The sequence below is a fragment of the Convolutriloba macropyga genome, chromosome 2, assembly GCF_964194025.1.
Source record: "Convolutriloba macropyga chromosome 2, txConMacr16.3, whole genome shotgun sequence".
Taxonomy (NCBI): Eukaryota; Metazoa; Xenacoelomorpha; order Acoela; family Convolutidae; genus Convolutriloba; species Convolutriloba macropyga.
Window position 1 is genome coordinate 61103052 of NC_134469.1, and position 16398 is coordinate 61119449.

General features: G+C 36.5%; 1 protein-coding gene across 2 annotated transcripts in view; it reads right to left on the reverse strand.

The window, feature by feature from the left end:
• Positions 1-881: 881 nt before the first annotated feature.
• The window catches only part of LOC142334577 (uncharacterized), a 39976-nt gene continuing 24459 nt past the window's right edge, over positions 882-16398 (reverse strand). For both annotated transcript variants that reach the window (XM_075382713.1, XM_075382711.1), the window contains exons 3-4: positions 9748-9859; positions 882-1741 (exon numbers count right to left, since the gene is read on the reverse strand). In XM_075382713.1, the coding sequence (XP_075238828.1) occupies positions 1044-1741; positions 9748-9859 (810 nt within the window). In that variant the 3' untranslated portion in view covers positions 882-1043. The remainder of the gene's footprint in view (positions 1742-9747; positions 9860-16398) is intronic.

Below are 16398 nucleotides of genomic sequence, written 5' to 3' on the forward strand. Positions count from 1 at the left end.
TGTTATATTTTGATTGAGAATCTGCATAAGTTATTGCTGCTTCTATTAGGTGCTCTAATAACCTTAATTTAGAGTGACACAAATTCATTTGACCTTATCTCTTTGAATTAAGAAAAAAAAGAATTTGAGAGCGAGGTAAGTCATGTGTGACCAAAAACTTAGTCAGGCGAATGGACAAAAAAACCCGCTCCACTAGGAGTGAAAAATGACGTCACACACCCAATTCAGTTGAAATTGCATGAACGAATGAACAAAAAGCAGACTTGAAGTGGTTGTGACGTCATATGGTCGTAAAAAATCTCTACGACCAACTAAAAAAACAAGAGAAGGCCAATAGTAGCCCCAGCTATCGCTTTGCGGCTATTAAAAGATGAAAATCAATCTTAAAATGCCGCATGTGAGCAAAAAATCACTAGCGAGAAAGAGAAAATTGGTTCAAACAAAAAGTTAGGCCTACAATGAGCTACGAATGGTCTGGGAAAACCATTTAGAAAAGAATGCGATCCAAAAAATTGGAAAAAAACCCAGTAAAAACCAAAGTGAAATTGGCGCATGTGAACAAAAAAACCACTAGCGAGAAAGCGAATTTTTGTTCAAACACCGTTTTCTCACTCTACTTTAAAATTAGAGTGAAAAATTTTACGCCGCAAAACCACTCGCTTTTTCGCTCCACTTCCTGTTTTGGCGTGACCAAAATCACTACTCCAATTTGACTTCAAAAATCATGAAAATGTGTGAACAGATCAAAAAAGACAGCGCCCCAACAATTCAAATTCTTTGAATTGTAAAAAAGGAAGGAGAGCACCTAAATAATAGCCGTTGAGAGACTGACGGCGGTTATCAATAATCAGATCGTGGAAATCATTGAGAGAACAGAAACATTTAAGAACCACCATGAATTGACCATACTTCAAATCATAGCAAGTTTATCTAAACATCAGATCGTGGAAATCTCAAACTAAGAGTAAATTTCTAGTAGCCTACACCTAAGACACCATTTTAATGCAGTCAAGGTCTCCTAAATGCGCGATTGTTCTTGCAATCTATACAAAAGGTACAGGTCTGAACATTTTGCACATCTTTTCATGATTCAAAAGCGATACAGAACAACGAAAAATTTCGCGACACTTGTTGCAGACAAATAAAGACACTCTGCTCTGTGCTTTCTGCTGTTCGATTTGATTACGACGATCCATTAGCAGACTCTCCGGGTATGGTTCCGGTGCCTCGTCTGATGACAACTCAGATGCCCCTTTGTCCAAGATGAGAAAGAATTCATCATTGCATCCCTCGCCTCCCAAAGGCATCACTTCCATAACGTCCATCGACTTTTCAACACCAAGTGTGGAACCGTTTGTACTCATAGGCTTTGTAGGTTTTGTTTTGGCCATATCGCCTCCCGGTGCTCCTCCAGACGCATTTTTCTGCCTCCTGCTTCCTCGAGTGCACATGGCATCGATATTTGCTGGCTCTTTTGACCCGTGGGAAAATTTTGGGCGACCCACAGATTTCTTATTCTCATGGGAAATAACTTTTGGCTTCTTTGGCTTCGGGACTGATGACCGGGGGGCGGCGACGGCAGCATAATGACGTATGTTAACTTGGGTGGGGACTCCAACTTTGTCTCGTTTCGGTTTACCATTCTTTTTCTTCCTCTTAGTAGACTCAATCAGTTTAAGTTTCCACGCTTTCAAAGCTTCCAATGGGATATTCAAGCGCTTTGAAGCAGTCGACGTTTTTCCTGCAAAAAGCCAAAAAAATTTAATCGAAGAAATCAAAAATACAAAATAATCCTCTAGCAGATGAAACCACAAGAAACTGAAAATATAGCCGGCAGATTGCCGGAAAATAGCCGCGATAGACGCTTGGGGCTTTCCATGAATTGAAACAACTTAAGAGATTAGATAGACAGATCAACCACCAGTCCTTTAACAGACCACTAGCACTAGACTTTTTGGGTTAGCTTTGGACTGTCATTTTTATGAAACACATAAGCTCTAAGGAGAAAGCCCTAATAGGGCTTTTCAAAATTAGGATCTTTTCCGTTTGTGCCCCCGCAGCTTAGTGGGCGCATATTATTTGCACCCCTCAGATGCAAGTGCAATAATTTTTACATAATGACTTACTATGTAATGGCACGTGCTCTGTAACTGGGGTGGGGGGCGCATAACGTACTGGGGGCACAAACGGAGATCCCAAAATTAATATTCGAAATCAAAAACTCAAGACTCCAATAATCAAGAATTAGGGCATATATGTTTGGCACCACTTAGATGCGCACTATTGACCTTTAATAAGTAAATGTTCACGAAACTAAAAGTTCCATAATTGAGTTTAGAAGTCATTTTTTGAGTGAGGTAAGTCATTGAAAAAGTCAATTCCAAGACGTCAGGGTAAGACGAAACAAATATCTGTTAGACGAAGTAAAAAAAATAAGGAGCGCTATAAAAGCCGCCTGGAATTGAGGACGCGGCTATTAAAGATACCCGGCAGATTGCCGGAAAATAGCCGCCGTTGATTCCCATAACTCTATTGGGATTGAAAGAAAAGAAAATATCAAAAAAATTGGTTTTTGCATAAAAACGTTTTTAAGTGCAATTTATTTTGATGTCATTTCGTAATTGAACATACTCCTGTCTCTCAGTGAGAGGCTAAAGAGTCTAGTATCAAGGCCAATAAGCATAAACTTATGAGAACAAAGTTCAAGTACCGGGCATCTAAAAATGGGCTTTATGGGTTTATCCCGTTTCTATTTCTGACTTTGGTTTTTTATACTGACTCTCTTCATTTTGAATTGCTTTGCAGAGCAACTGCTGTTTAAAAGGACTTTGAGCAGAATGACAAAGAGTGAAACTAGCCTAGAGAAGTCGAAAAGATTTCACGCAAAATGTCGAAAAAGCGGCAAAAAGGGTAAAGCGAAAAGCTCGACGAAGTAAAAAAAAAATAGGAGCGCTATAATAGCCGGCTGAGAAGATGAGGGCGGCTATTAAAAACGTCAATCAGACATCCAAACGAAGATGACCTATGATAACGCATGACAAGCAGTTTAAAACTTTCGGGAACAAGAAATCATTGCGACCCTCAGATCGAAAAAACACTGAAAACAACATAGAAAAAAAATGAAAATAGCCTTAAAATATAATAATTCAGAAACAACTTAACCAAAATTTTTTATAAAAAATAGTTTAAAAATCACATCTCCCCCTTACGAGATTTTAATTGTCGAATTCCATTCTATTTGTTGTTGTATATTACCATACGGTTAAAATCGCCATCGACAAGTCATCAAACTCTGAAGAGAGGCCGAGTAGTTGAATTACTTCGAGAGGGCGATTATAACCGGGTGGTTACGTTTTTAATCAACTCTCGTTGAGGATTTCAACAGTTACATTAGCTTATCACACGTTTGCCGTAATTAGACTACAAGTTTTATCACTTTTATCGCCACTGTTTATACAGAAACAGAGGTGATAAAAGAGTGGATAAACTCCTGATCTAAAGAAAAAGCAGATTTCTTTGGTTTAGGCATTAATGTGTTATTTCACCGGTAAGTTATGAAACTTTTATTATTAGAACGAGAGTTGATTAAACTTTTTCGAAGTCGGGGCAGTCAAACTTTTCAAGAGTCAGAACTTTGAAGTGTCCAATTTTGTTCGCCTTTCGACAACCGGTAAAAAATCTGGCTTACTTTAGGCGGAAATACTGAGGACCAGTTTTAGCACGGGCAAGAGTTCGTCGCAAATTGCACTAGTCACAGCTGCCAGTTACGAATTTAAAACCAAACGTCATTTTTCTGCTTGAAGTGTTACCGAATATTGACCGTAGATACATTTAAAAAGGTACTTTAAAACATCAAATCAGTTGTACAAGACAATACATTGGTTTAGTTTTCAAAAACAATAGCAGACATGATCAGTCAGACTGTTAGTGAACTTGGTAAAGTTAATGTGGTGAAGTACAAATGAAGGGAAGTATTGGGCTCGCAAAAATTTGAAAGTAACTAACCAAATCTCAATTTCGAAGTACTCCTGTTTTTGGTGCAAAAACCAACTCTGTTTTTCATTAAAAGGAAAGAGCATAAGTTGAATTCAAAAACGTGCAGAAAAAATGTGCCAAAACTATTTTATGAAGTAGGTTGATTCTTCTGGCTGAGTCCACAGTGAGCACATGGAAATTGCACAAAAAATAATTCAAGTTCTCTACGAATTTGTGTTATTTGCGAGTATTGTTGGCGCCACTACTGAACAGTAATATGGGACATTACACAAAAAAATCAAACTCTACAAATGAAAACTTTGAGAACTCGAAATACAGACAAGGGTGAGAAATGCTATGTTAGTTGTCGGAAACTTTGACCGAATTGTTTACTTAAAGTCCAAGTTTTGTATTCACAAACATTACAAAATCATACCAAAAGCAGGTGGCTCTCATATTAACGATGAGTTTATAATTGAGAATCTTTGTGTCTATTTTATTGTTCCGACCCCTTTTGAGGGGGAAGGAACTATATACTCAAATGGGTTTTTTTGTTCAGTCAATTTTGACCGATCGATATATTCATCATAGAGAGTTGAGACTGGTATCATTAGAAAGCTTGTCCAGCGTAGAATAAGGAATTAAAAAGATTTCAATTTTCGTTTTTTACAGGGAGTTATCGAGGTTTAAATTTTGAGAAAATAGAGTGAATTCCGGTGAGATTTTATTCACATTTTCCGGAATTTTTGACTAAAAATTCGCCATTTTGCTAAAATTTGTTATTTTTTTAGAAAGTGTTGTTGATTTTTATTTGTAAACAAAAAAAATTGTAAGTCATTTTTATTAATTTTTTGTCAGAAAAGCTGGCTAAATATTTCAAAAATTGAGACTTTTTCATCAAAAACAGCACAATAAGTTTTTTTAGTCCAGTTTGATTAAATTTACAGACAGTACAGACCCAAACACCACTAACACAATCTTTGCAGACTCAAAAGGGGCTTTTTCCACTACAATTTCCGTTGAGAGTGCTCTGTAATTAAAACTTTGCCGTTTTTTGCTAAATTTATTCGTTGATTATCAAAAACGCAGCATCTATTTTTTATTTTTTAACTAACAAAATACCAATATCTATAACATTCGAATAGTTAAGTGTTCCTTATGAACAAACAGCATTAGCAGGGCTAGTTTTGGAGCAATCTTGAACTGGTATAATCCAAAAAATAATTCGGATTGTAATCAGTTGATCTTTTTTATAAAAATTCAATCTTTTCTACATTAATTAAATAAAAGAACATTTCAAACCAAAGCTCACTAATGATAGGTCCAATTGGCTTCCGCATTAGCTCCACATTTTTGTATCTAGTTGATTACGTGAGAGCTTATGGTCCTTTTGACTTTTAAAAGCATTTGATTTTTAAATAAATAAGGACTTATTGAACTTTGCCTCTATTTTTCTCTTTATTTGGTCAACTTGTAGCTTATTGTCAGCAATGAGAGAATGCTTCTTCTTTCTATTGAAATTAAATTCAATCTTTAATGCGGTTTTACGCTTTAAGTTATGGTTTTCTGGCTTTGATACTACTAGAATTCACATTTAAAAACAAAATTAGGTATTTGACCATTTTGACAGTTCATATATCACATTATTGGCTTTCAAAAAATAAGGCACAATTGATAATCTTAAAATCCCTGAAGATATAGATAATGATTTTAAAGGCTTCGACACTATTTTCTCGAAGAACTTGTTCGAAATTTTTTAATTTTTTCGTTAACGGTCGGTTTTACTTTGTCTTTTGAATTAACTTTTGAATAATCAGTGCGCGAACGAGTTAGACAGAGGCAATGCTTTAATGGTATATTCCACATCATCCTGTTATCAATCCACAAAACCAGAAAGTCAAAAGAGTGCCACGCGGCAGCAAATTATCCAGGTGTGGCCCCTAATAAGTTTTGATCCATACCAAAGTTGCTTCAGAGCCTGAGTGGAATAGTTTGACGCTCCCAATAACACAAAAATGCTTTATCGGCTGATATAGAAGCAACGCTTTAAAACTAAATGTGCCAAGCGACAACTGATGCCTACAATTACCAACATAATATCCTGAGTCTAAGAGAACATCCTGATCAGAGATTCTCCACGTATAGAAACAAGTGACATTTTTTTGTGAAAAACTTTCCCACTTGTGCAAACTATGAATTGCACCAAGCGGGGAAAAATGTCAAAAGCGATGAAACGAACTTCAGAACAGGTCAAAGGATTTTTTACATTGACTATTTCACGTCAGTCATGAGCACTCAAGAGACCGTACAAATCGAGAGTTTCCTCCGCAAATGGGAATATTGTTGACAAAGTGGGTAGCAACTAACGTAGAAGTCAGAGATCACAAAAAACGATCATAGTTGCAACACCTCGGAAGCTCGAACACGGTATTTTTCAACCCTCGCTTTATATTGAATTGTTTAATATGATAATTTCCTGTCTGTCACGGAGGTGTCAATAAGTACCCACTAACGCACTTGAAAGAATTGTTTTATCTTTTGTCCTAGCAGTGTTCGGTCCACTTGCGATTGTTAAACATTCAACAAACAAATGCAGATTCGTTTGAAAAGCAATTGCAAACCAATGTGACATCCAAGCGAAAAAGCTGACAACAGATTACTGGCAGTTAATTAGTGAAAGATCACAATAAATCAACCTTGTCTTGAATCAGATCCACAAAATGGAGGCAGCAAATGATGCACTGACCTAAGTGTTAACCTTATGCCATGAAGAGCCTGACAGTAACATGACTATACCGAGATTAAAGTTTCAAGCAACAGTCCAAGGAATTCATTTCAAAAAACTGAGCAAAGACAAATTCAGAATTGGAAAGATCTATCATTGGACAGGTCTGAAACACATCAATGAACCAATTGAAACACGCAAAAAAACAATCCCGCTGCCAGAGCAGGAGAGGAAGTTCCAATGGGGTACTCAGGCAGTCTGTGTGGTTTAACGGCCTCCTTGGGAAAAATCGCCAAAACAGTAGTGCAAATAGCAAAAGGACAAATCTGCGACTGGAAGTGCTACAGCAGCTTCAAACAAAAGAAAAGTAAAACCAAATTGCATGAGATTGAAAAAGAAAACAGAGGGGACATCGCAACGCAACCACGATCCACCATGTAGACGAGCAATCGTTGTTCCGAAAGGAAACAAATCTTGCAAAGCTTCCCGAAAGTCATCGAGATTGAAAATAACCAAATTTTCATCTTTCTTAAAAGAAGATGATATTAATTCGAATGAAAGTTCGACTGAAACATTTATACCTAAATCTAAACATTTATACCTAAAGCATAAAAAGCGAGGCACCCAATACTGCTAAGTGCAAAGCTTCAAGTATTACAGCTTCTATCAGAGCTCAATGAAACAACCTGCACGACAGTACGGAATTGGTGAGAAAAAATCCATGAGTCTTGAATCAGTTGAATGCGTATATAGGAAAGCAAAAACACAAGTCGCGATGTGTCGAATTTCAGTAAAGGAGCACCTACACCATACCGGCGTCGATTCTTTTGCACTGAATGAAGTAGGCTCTTAACCATGTCCGCATAAGCGATGGTGCTGTCTTGTCAGTTGCCTTATAACCAGAGCAGTATACATTGAAGTTTTACACTCAATCGATACAGAGCCATGCGAAGCCGCTGTGTCAAGATTCATTGCGCGCCGTACTGCCCAAAGTACCGAAGTCAGCAACAAGAGAATAAACTTTGTTCGAGCAACCGACGGATTGAACGCAATCACTAACAAGGGGGCAAAGCTGAGATCGGCTCAAAGCTAAAATAAAGTTTACTCACCGACTAATCGTTTTGAAATTCGACCAAACTGGAGCACCAGATTATGGTGGTATCTCGGTAAAACTGCTTCAAACATGCAAGCTAGACCTGATTGCAAACTTAAACAACCATAGTATAGCTGTTGAGGTACTCAGTACAATAATGTGCCATGTAGAGCAAACACAAGGCAGACTAAAAAACACTCGAATATCGGGCAGTACTCAAGTTAAACCATTTCTTTTCGGTCAAGAAAACGCGATTGCGCCATTCATGTCGTCCAGCGAAGACCATGATCTCTGAGAAACGTTCAAATTAGCTCCAGCATATGCCATGATCTGGACGAGATGGACTCGTGAACACCTTTTGTAAAACACCTGACTATTAAAATAGGAGAATTGCTAAGCCCGTGAATGAATGAAGCTTCAAGCAAAAATGAAAACTCAGTTTTTGCTCGTAACGATAAAGTTGCACGACCAACAAGAGCGAAGATGACACATGGAAAGCATAACAGGCCATAGCAAGTTGAGGCCAAAACTCTGCGAAGACGTCTCCGAGATCAAACAAAAGATGGTCGCCTTTGGTGCGACTATTGATCAGCGAAAGAAAAAGAAAAACTAAAATTTTGCTATCAGCTCTTTGTGATTAATTATTTCACAACGTTTTTTCATTTAGCAACAGACATGATTTCTTAATATGTGCAATTTAGTTTACTTAAAAATCAATTAAGGAGACAAAAATGGAAAAGTCGCTCGAGAAACGAAATAAAAAAAAAATCTACAACAAATCAGTCCAGCAAAACCTTTGAATACAAAACATAAGCTTGAGAAAACCGCTTCTGACAACTTTCGAGAGCAATAAATTTGTCAGAGATGCCATTCTAGTTATTGTTAACTTATAACGAATTCTTTGTGCACATATTGTATATAGAGCAGTTAGAAACTCAACAACAGCACTCTGTCTCTCACACTGACTAAAATTCAATAATTTTGTCTTCACAAATTTGTAAAGGAGCTCAAAATCAGCTAAGCTACTAGTTTAGCTCAGCCGTCTCGGACAAAATGTCAGGAAAAATGGCAACAATGACCGACGCTTTACAGTTTTCATTAGTTTAAGGGACACAATTTATCACTGAGGATATCAAGTCTGCGGATATCAATTTATCACTGATCATGTCTGCAATTGTTTTTGAAAACTGAATCAAAATATTATCCTGTACAACTCATTTTGTTATTTCAAAGTAACTATTTAAATGTATCTACGGTCAAAATTCGGTAACACTTCAAGCAGAAAAATAACGTCTTGTTTTAAAAAAGACCCAGTTTTGTCAAATTTGTCAATCTAGAGCTTCCCGGATACTAAAACCAAAATGCGTTTTATTGGAACAAACGGGAGAAAAGAGAAAACAATGAATCAAGTTTTCTCACAACGTTCTTCATAATTAGTAAAAAAAGATATATGAAAAGGCTGAAGAGAACTCAAAGCCGAAAACTTTTAATTTGACGAAACGGCCAACAAAAATTTTACTTGTCAGTTGTCAGCGGGCAACATAAATAACATAGCAAAAATAGGCACAACACAAGTAAAAAAAATTATGAGAGACAATAGCCATAATCAATATCATTTGACATGAAGTTTGAAAAACTCCAAAAATACGAAAAACCGCAACAAACCAAAAAGATCATAACTTAAAACTTGTAGTTAATAAGAATTTCATGACAAAAGATTCTATTGTCCAAGAGAGCAATTTCAGAGACGAAAAATTAATTCGAAACAAAAAATACAGCCGAAACTTTTGCATGCATAAAAATTGTCCTAAGTTAATTATTTAATATTTCTAAAACATCGTGCAAATTTGCGCCGGGCTAAATCACACTATTCTACACAAGACTCTGCTTGGAATTACCGTTCTGTTGTTCTAAGCAAATTTCAAACTAAGTTAACCGGACAGAATGAAATTACCTCCATCTAATAGGTACTCGGCGACTTTGGTCTGGAACTGCTGGGTATAAAGTCCCGGCTGCACGTCATCATGGATGTCAAAGACCCTCCTCTCCGCAACTAATTCCAAAATCTGCGAATAAAAACATTCTCATTTTATCCTGGAATTTTCATGCATCATTTTTTAACGCACAGTTGTCAGAAAATAGCAGCTGTAACTTTGCAAACTCGCAATACAAAGAAAGGAACTTTCTTCTTTAGTTTTCTAATGTTTTGTGATGTTAGTGATTTCAATTAATGATTTCATGACCTAGTCCTCCACTATGCTTTGATCAAGCGATTTCATCAGTTGACCTTGAATACTTGAATAAAGCGAGCAAAAATTTCGTTAAGAAAGTAAATAGCTTTGGTCTTAAAATCTTAGCAAGAAATAACAGAAAATTTTCTCCAATGAAAGCATAAGCGACCTCACAGACAAAATCTAGTGCATATTGCGCTTCATTGGACAACAAAGGCACTTTTGTTCATTGCAAGTGAGTTCAAGACACTAGCCAAGTGTGAACTATTGACAAGTGACAAAACATCGTATATTTTAGTTGACAAAAATAATGCAGCCGAACAATTTCTAACTTAAAAAAACTAATTTTCGGTGCAACGTCGTTTTAAGTGTCGAGGAAACGCTCTTGATTGATGACTCTGATTACACCCAAAAAATCGGAACCGAAAGCGAGTGATTTTGTAATTTTGTAGTTACCATGACATGAACTAACACGTGTGTGCTCTATTTATTCGGTAAACGACAAATCAAAGTTAGTTTCAAATAACCAGTCATAAATCTACCTACCAATATCTACTTTTCCAGTTCACTTTCATTCCTCAGCAAACTATCGTGGAAATAATAATGAGTAGATACTGAAATTTACTGCATTAAGGAACGGCTTGTTATGATCACCCGAAGTTACAAATTAAGTAACCTAAGTACATATCTAAGTATAAAATTAAGTACATATATTTTCGGCATCTGATAACTACCAATTCAAGGCCCCTTGACTGCAATCTGTTTGCTTATTTTCTATCAGACTCGTATTTTTTTTTTAAAAAATTTAATGTGTATCTCAATTAATAAAATTGATTAGATTGTCGGGAACGCTTGAAAACGGTCGAAAAAGGAAACCGCTTTTGTGTTGTTGAGATTAAGCGCTTGTGAAAGACTTAAAAAGAAAATTTTACATCTTTCGGAAAATGGTCTCATAACTTCTTACTAAAGGGCTTCTTATGCTTTTACTTTAATGTTTCTCGTTAATAATTTCGGCCAAAACAATAAAAGCGATGGGTCAATCGATGTGGGGGGGGGGGGGGGGGGGGGGTCAAAGGATGCGGGGCAGGGTTATGGGAGAGCTGAACGAGAGGGGGTCCAAATCGCCGGTTAGGAGGAGGGTGGACGGGGGGTTTGGCGAGGGGATGATAAAGGGGGTTAAACTTTTAAGGAGAATAACCGCCATTCACAACTTCAAAATTTCTCCTCAAAACAGTTTCGGTGAATAGCACACTTAGACTAGTAGGCTCCAAGAGAGCTGCTCGGCCACTTAATGTTCTCCGAGCGCTACCTGTTCATCCCGATTTTGAGGACTTCGTTTGAGAGCAATTAATAACAGAAATGCCGTCACATATCTTGTTTTAATATTCCGTAAAGCTTCAACTTTCGGTAAGTGTTTTCTATAACCTCGTCAACCACTCATAAGGTTATTATTATGGGCTTTCCAATTTAAATAGCCATAAGGTATTGGAGGTAACGCGTTCAAAAATTCATTCCCTTGCTCTATTATGACATCGGGTGCACCCAAAAGAGAAAAAAAGATCCAAAAATGTAGTGGCATAGTGTTCGAGCACATTTCTTGAATCTCCTTGGTTGACAGAAGTCGGGCATTTCACATTTGACAACAAAAATACTCCAGTCAGTGTTTCAGCGGAATATTTAACAAATTAGAGCTATAAATTGAATACTGTGAAGGTTTTTCGAGTAAAATCCTAAGAGATGGAATAAAACAAGGTAGCAACAACAAACAAAATTAAATTGTGCTTCACTAGAAAAAACATGGGACCAGACCTTAATGAGATGTGGTAACAAGTAGTTGACAAAAAAAACAAAAACGGCAAAGTTAAAAATTACGTTCATAATTTTTGAAAACAAATAAATTCAAATTCAATTAAACTTTAGGAGAAAAAGACGTCGAAGCCCTTAAAACTGTAATCTATTCCGTGAAAAAGAGATAAAATTAATCGAACAATAATTAGATGTGATTCTGAAAAAAGACTAGGCAACCAGCAGACAAAAAGAGAACAAAAAGGGGCGAAGTTAAAAAATATACTTGAATTTTTCAAAAACAATTAATTTCAAGGTCATAAAAACATTACCAATTAAGGGAATTGAATACGTTCATTTACTTTTTCAAAGAAACTCTAAAAAGAACAAACAGAAGAAGAAAATTAATAAAAATTTTTGTAAAAAAAACGGTGTCGCAGCCTCTAAAACAGTAAGCAATGAACTAAAAAAATTTAATGTGTATCTCAATTAATAAAATTGATCAGGTTGTCGGAAACGCTTGAAAACGGTCGAAAAAGGAAAACGCTTTTGTGTTGTTGAGATTAAGCGCTTGTGAAAGACTTCAAAAGAAAATTTTACATCTTTCGAAAAATGGTCTCATATAACTTCTTACTAAAGGGCTTCTTATACTTTTACTTTAATGCTTCTCGTTAACAATTTCGGCCACAACAATAAAAGCGATGGGTCAATCGATGGGGGGGCAAAGGATGCGGGGCAGGATTGTTGGAGAGCTGGACGAGAGGGGGTCCAAATCGTCGGTTAGGAAGAGGGTGGACGGGGAATTTGGCGAGGGGATGATAAAGGGGGTTAAACTTTTAAGGATAATAACCGCCATTCACAACTTCAAATTTTCTCCTCAAAACAGTTTCGGTGAATAGCACACTTAGACTAGTAGGCTCCAAGAGAGCTGCTCGGCCACTTAATGTTCTCCGAGCGCTACCTGTTCATCCCGATTTTGAGGACTTCGTTTGAGAGCAACTAATAACAGAAAGGCCGTCACATATCTTGTTTTAAGATTCCGTAAAGCTTCAACTTTCGGTAGATGTTCTCTATAACCTCGTCAACCACTCATAAGGTTATTATTATGGGCTTTACAATTTAAATAGCCATAAGGTATTGGAGGTAACCTGTTCCAAAATTCATTCCCTTGCGCTCTAATATGACATCGGTGCACCCAAAAAAGAAAAAAAATCCAAAAATGTAGATGCTTAGTGTTCGAGCACATTTCTTGCATCTCCTTGGTTGACAGAAGTTGGGCATTTCACATTTGACAACAAAAATACTCCAGTCAGTGTTTCAGCAGAATATTTATTCAACAAATTAGAGCTACAAATTGAATACTGTGAAGGTTTTTCGAGTAAAATCCTAAGAGAGGGAATAAAACAAGGTAGCAACAACAAACAAAATTATTTATGCTTCACTAGAAAAAACATGGGACCAGACCTTAATGAGATGTGGTAACAAGTAGTTGACAAAAAAACAAAAACGGCAAAGTTAAAAATTACGTTCATAATTTTTGAAAACAAATAATTTCAAATTCAATTAAACTTTAGGAGAAAAACACGTCGAGGCCCTTAAAACTGTAATCTATTCCGTGAGAAAGAGATACAATTAATAAAACAATATTTAGATGTGATTCTGAAGAAAGACTAGGCAACCAGCAGACAAAAAGAGAACAAAAAGGGGCGAAGTTAAAAAATATACTTGAATTTTTCAAAAACAATTAATTTCAAGGTCAAAAAAACACTACCAACTAAGGCAATTGAATACGTTCATTTACTTTTCCAGAGAAACTCCAAAAAGAACATACAGAAGAAGAAAATTGATAAAAATTTTTGCAAAAAAAACGGTGTCGCAGCCTCTAAAACAGTAGGCAATGAACTAAAAAATTTTAATGTGTATCTCAATTAATAAAATTGATTAGATTGTCGGGAACGCTTGAAAAGGGTCGAAAAAGGAAAACGCTTTTGTGTTGTTGAGATTAAGCACTTGTGAAAGACTGAAAAAGAAAATTTTACATCTTTCGGAAAATGGTCTCATAACTTCTTACTAAAGGGCTTCTTATGCTTTTACTTTAATGTTTCTCGTTAATAATTTCGGCCAAAACAATAAAAGCGATGGGTCAATCGATGGGGGGGGGGGGGTCAAAGGATGCGAGGCAGGGTTAGGGGAGAGCTGGACGAGAGGGGGTCCAAATCGCCGGTTAGGAGGAGGGTGGACGGGGGGTTTGGCGAGGGGATGATAAAGGGGGTTAAACTTTTAAGGAGAATAACCGCCATTCACAACTTCAAAATTTCTCCTCAAAACAGTTTCGGTGAATAGCACACTTAGACTAGTAGGCTCCAAGAGAGCTGCTCGGCCACTTAATGTTCTCCGAGCGCTACCTGTTCATCCCGATTTTGAGGACTTCGTTTGAGAGCAATTAATAACAGAATTGCCGTCACATATCTTGTTTTAATATTCCGTAAAGCTTCAACTTTCGGTAGGTGTTTTCTATAACCTCGTCAACCACTCATAAGGTTATTATTATGGGCTTTACAATTTAAATAGCCATAAGGTATTGGAGGTAACGCGTTCCGAAATTCATTCCCTTGCTCTATTATGACATCGGGTGCACACAAAAAAGAAAAGATCCAAAAATGTAGTGGCTTAGTTTTCGAGCACATTTCTTGCATTTCCTTGGTTGACAGAAGTCGGGCATTTCACATTTGACAACAAAAATACTCCAGTCAGTGTTTCAGCAGAATATTTATTCAACAAATTAGAGCTATAAATTGAATACTGTGAAGGTTTTTCGAGTAAAATCCTAAGAGATGGAATAAAACAAGGTAGCAACAACAAACAAAATTAAATTGTGCTTCACTAGAAAAAACATGGGACCAGAACTTAATGAGATGTGGTAACAAGTAGTTGACAGAAAAAACAAAAACGGCAAAGTTAAAAATTACGTTCATAATTTTTGAAAACAAATAAATTCAAATTCAATTAAACTTTAGGAGAAAAAGACGTCGAAGCCCTTAAAACTGTAATCTATTCCGTGAAAAAGAGATAAAATTAATCGAACAATAATTAGATGTGATTCTGAAAAAAAGACTAGGCAACCAGCAGACAAAAAGAGAACAAAAAGGGGCGAAGTTAAAAAATATACTTGAATTTTTCAAAAACAATTAATTTCAAGGTCATAAAAACATTACCAATTAAGGGAATTGAATACGTTCATTTACTTTTTCAAAGAAACTCTAAAAAGAACAAACAGAAGAAGAAAATTAAAAAAAATTTTTGTAAAAAAAAACGGTGTCGCAGCCTCTAAAACAGTAAGCAATAAACTAAAAAAATTTAATGTGTATCTCAATTAATAAAATTGATTAGGTTGTCGGAAACGCTTGAAAACGGTCGAAAAAGGAAAACGCTTTTGTGTTGTTGAGATTAAGCGCTTGTGAAAGACTTCAAAAGAAAATTTTACATCTTTCGAAAAATGGTCTCATATAACTTCTTACTAAAGGGCTTCTTATACTTTTACTTTAATGCTTCTCGTTAACAATTTCGGCCACAACAATAAAAGCGATGGGTCAATCGATGGGGGGGGCAAAGGATGCGGGGCAGGATTGTTGGAGAGCTGGACGAGAGGGGGTCCAAATCGTCGGTTAGGAAGAGGGTGGACGGGGAATTTGGCGAGGGGATGATAAAGGGGGTTAAACTTTTAAGGATAATAACCGCCATTCACAACTTCAAATTTTCTCCTCAAAACAGTTTCGGTGAATAGCACACTTAGACTAGTAGGCTCCAAGAGAGCTGCTCGGCCACTTAATGTTCTCCGAGCGCTACCTGTTCATCCCGATTTTGAGGACTTCGTTTGAGAGCAACTAATAACAGAAAGGCCGTCACATATCTTGTTTTAAGATTCCGTAAAGCTTCAACTTTCGGTAGATGTTCTCTATAACCTCGTCAACCACTCATAAGGTTATTATTATGGGCTTTACAATTTAAATAGCCATAAGGTATTGGAGGTAACCTGTTCCAAAATTCATTCCCTTGCGCTCTAATATGACATCGGTGCACCCAAAAAAGAAAATCCAAAAATGTAGATGCTTAGTGTTCGAGCACATTTCTTGCATCTCCTTGGTTGACAGAAGTCGGGCATTTCACATTTGACAACAAAAATACTCCAGTCAGTGTTTCAGCAGAATATTTATTCAACAAATTAGAGCTACAAATTGAATACTGTGAAGGTTTTTCGAGTAAAATCCTAAGAGAGGGAATAAAACAAGGTAGCAACAACAAACAAAATTATTTATGCTTCACTAGACAAAACATGGCACCAGTTCTTAATGAGATGTGGTAACAAGTAGTTGACAAAAAAACAAAAACGGCAAAGTTAAAAATTACGTTCATAATTTTTGAAAACAAATAATTTCAAATTCAATTAAACTTTAGGAGAAAAACACGTCGAGGCCCTTAAAACTGTAATCTATTCCGTGAGAAAGAGATACAATTAATAAAACAATATTTAGATGTGATTCTGAAGAAAGACTAGGCAACCAGCAGACAAAAAGAGAACAAAAAGGGGC